General features: G+C 40.8%; 1 protein-coding gene across 2 annotated transcripts in view; it reads right to left on the reverse strand.

Moving 5' to 3' along the window:
• LOC106804730 (uncharacterized protein KIAA0195-like) overlaps positions 1–1,572 on the reverse strand; it is a 26,088-nt gene that overhangs the window by 21,715 nt on the left and 2,801 nt on the right. For both annotated transcript variants that reach the window (XM_014806043.1, XM_014806042.1), the window contains exon 2: positions 430–581. In XM_014806043.1, the coding sequence (XP_014661529.1) occupies positions 430–581 (152 nt within the window). The remainder of the gene's footprint in view (positions 1–429; positions 582–1,572) is intronic.

Below are 1,572 nucleotides of genomic sequence, written 5' to 3' on the forward strand. Positions count from 1 at the left end.
TATGTCGAGCGGTTAAGATTTGTGCCCAACTGTTGACGCACGCACGCACGGCCGGACGCACGCACGGACGGACGGACGGACGGACGGACGGACGGACAGACGATCGTGCGATTCTACAAGCTGCATCCGACTTCGTCAGATGAGCTAATAATAACAAAACTAAATAGTACAGTACAAACCATAAAGCAAATTGCCATTGGGCCAACGTTGGCGCAGTGAGCATAGTCGTAAAGCTAATGTTGGATGCCAACCGTTGGACCAACGTTAGCCCAAATGGCTGCATACTACCTGGACTATTCAAAAATGAAGTTTGATGAAATGCTAAACTATGCACGATATCAAGAGCTAATAATAATACCTCTTAAAAATACCTCTTTATAATACCTAATAAAAAGTTGTATTAGCTCTTGATGATATTACAGTACTCACTGTTCAAGGAAACCTCGCCTAGCTTGTTGCACCTCGAACCGTGCCAACTCGCAACGTATCTCACTTGCTAGACGAGTCAAGGCATCTTTGGTAGTCAGCCCACTTGGATCTACAGTTTCCTCTGTGCTTTCCTTGTCCACATCTAGATAAAACTGATTGCAAAAAAATATGACGACCTATGTACATACTGTACTTGTGATGTATATCAAACATGTCTTTATCCACGATTTATAACCTCGTAACCTCAAAATGATTAGGTTCAAGAGACTATATCGAAGACGGAGATCGAGGTTATTACTTACTAGGAATATATATGCTAATGCAACAATACTAGAAGCAGGATCTCAGCATTGGTGCCTTAAGGCATTGTAGAACAAGTGATCAGCAGTGCTCAGTACTTCAAATGGCATACTTTGGAATTTAGGTGCTATTACTTTAGTATTAGCCAATTTTACGATCAGTTTGAACCAGAATGCACCACACCCACTGATGGCAGATATAAGCCCCACTTATACGTACATCACACACAAACTATTTTAATGGTCAGCTTATAATGGCATACATATTGCGACGCTTTGATAACACACAAAAGGATTAATTAATAGTTTTTACAGGCATAGTTCACTGGAACTATCCCAATTATTATTTATCTTCCTATATTGCTAATGCTATACAGTGTGACTAAATAAATGGATAGACTATTGTACATAGTTACATGTTTATAGCTTTGGGGTATATAACCATTCATGGTGCAGGCTTTCAGATTTGAAAAGTAGAGGAGGACTACTAATGACTCTCCTAGGACACCATAGGGGGTCTTTTCACGCTCCATAATCACACCCTTAAGAGGCATGATGGAGAGCTCCACTAAAAAATCACACCCTTAAGAGGCATGATGGAGAGCTCCACTAAAAAATCACACCCTTAAGAGGCATGATGGAGAGCTCCACTAAAAATCACACCTTTAAAGGGGATGATGGAGAGCTCCTTGAGGGCTCTCCATCATGCCTCTTGGGGTGTGATGATGGAATCATGACCAATCCTCAGTCTAGAGTGAAATCCAAAACGAAAATTGGGATGTCATGTCAATCTACTGATTATCATTCATCTTCACCATTATTCATTCAATGGCTTCGTTAGGAT

This window comes from Priapulus caudatus, unplaced genomic scaffold (genome assembly GCF_000485595.1).
Source record: "Priapulus caudatus unplaced genomic scaffold, Priapulus_caudatus-5.0.1 Scaffold84, whole genome shotgun sequence".
Lineage (NCBI taxonomy): Eukaryota > Metazoa > Priapulida > Priapulimorpha > Priapulimorphida > Priapulidae > Priapulus > Priapulus caudatus.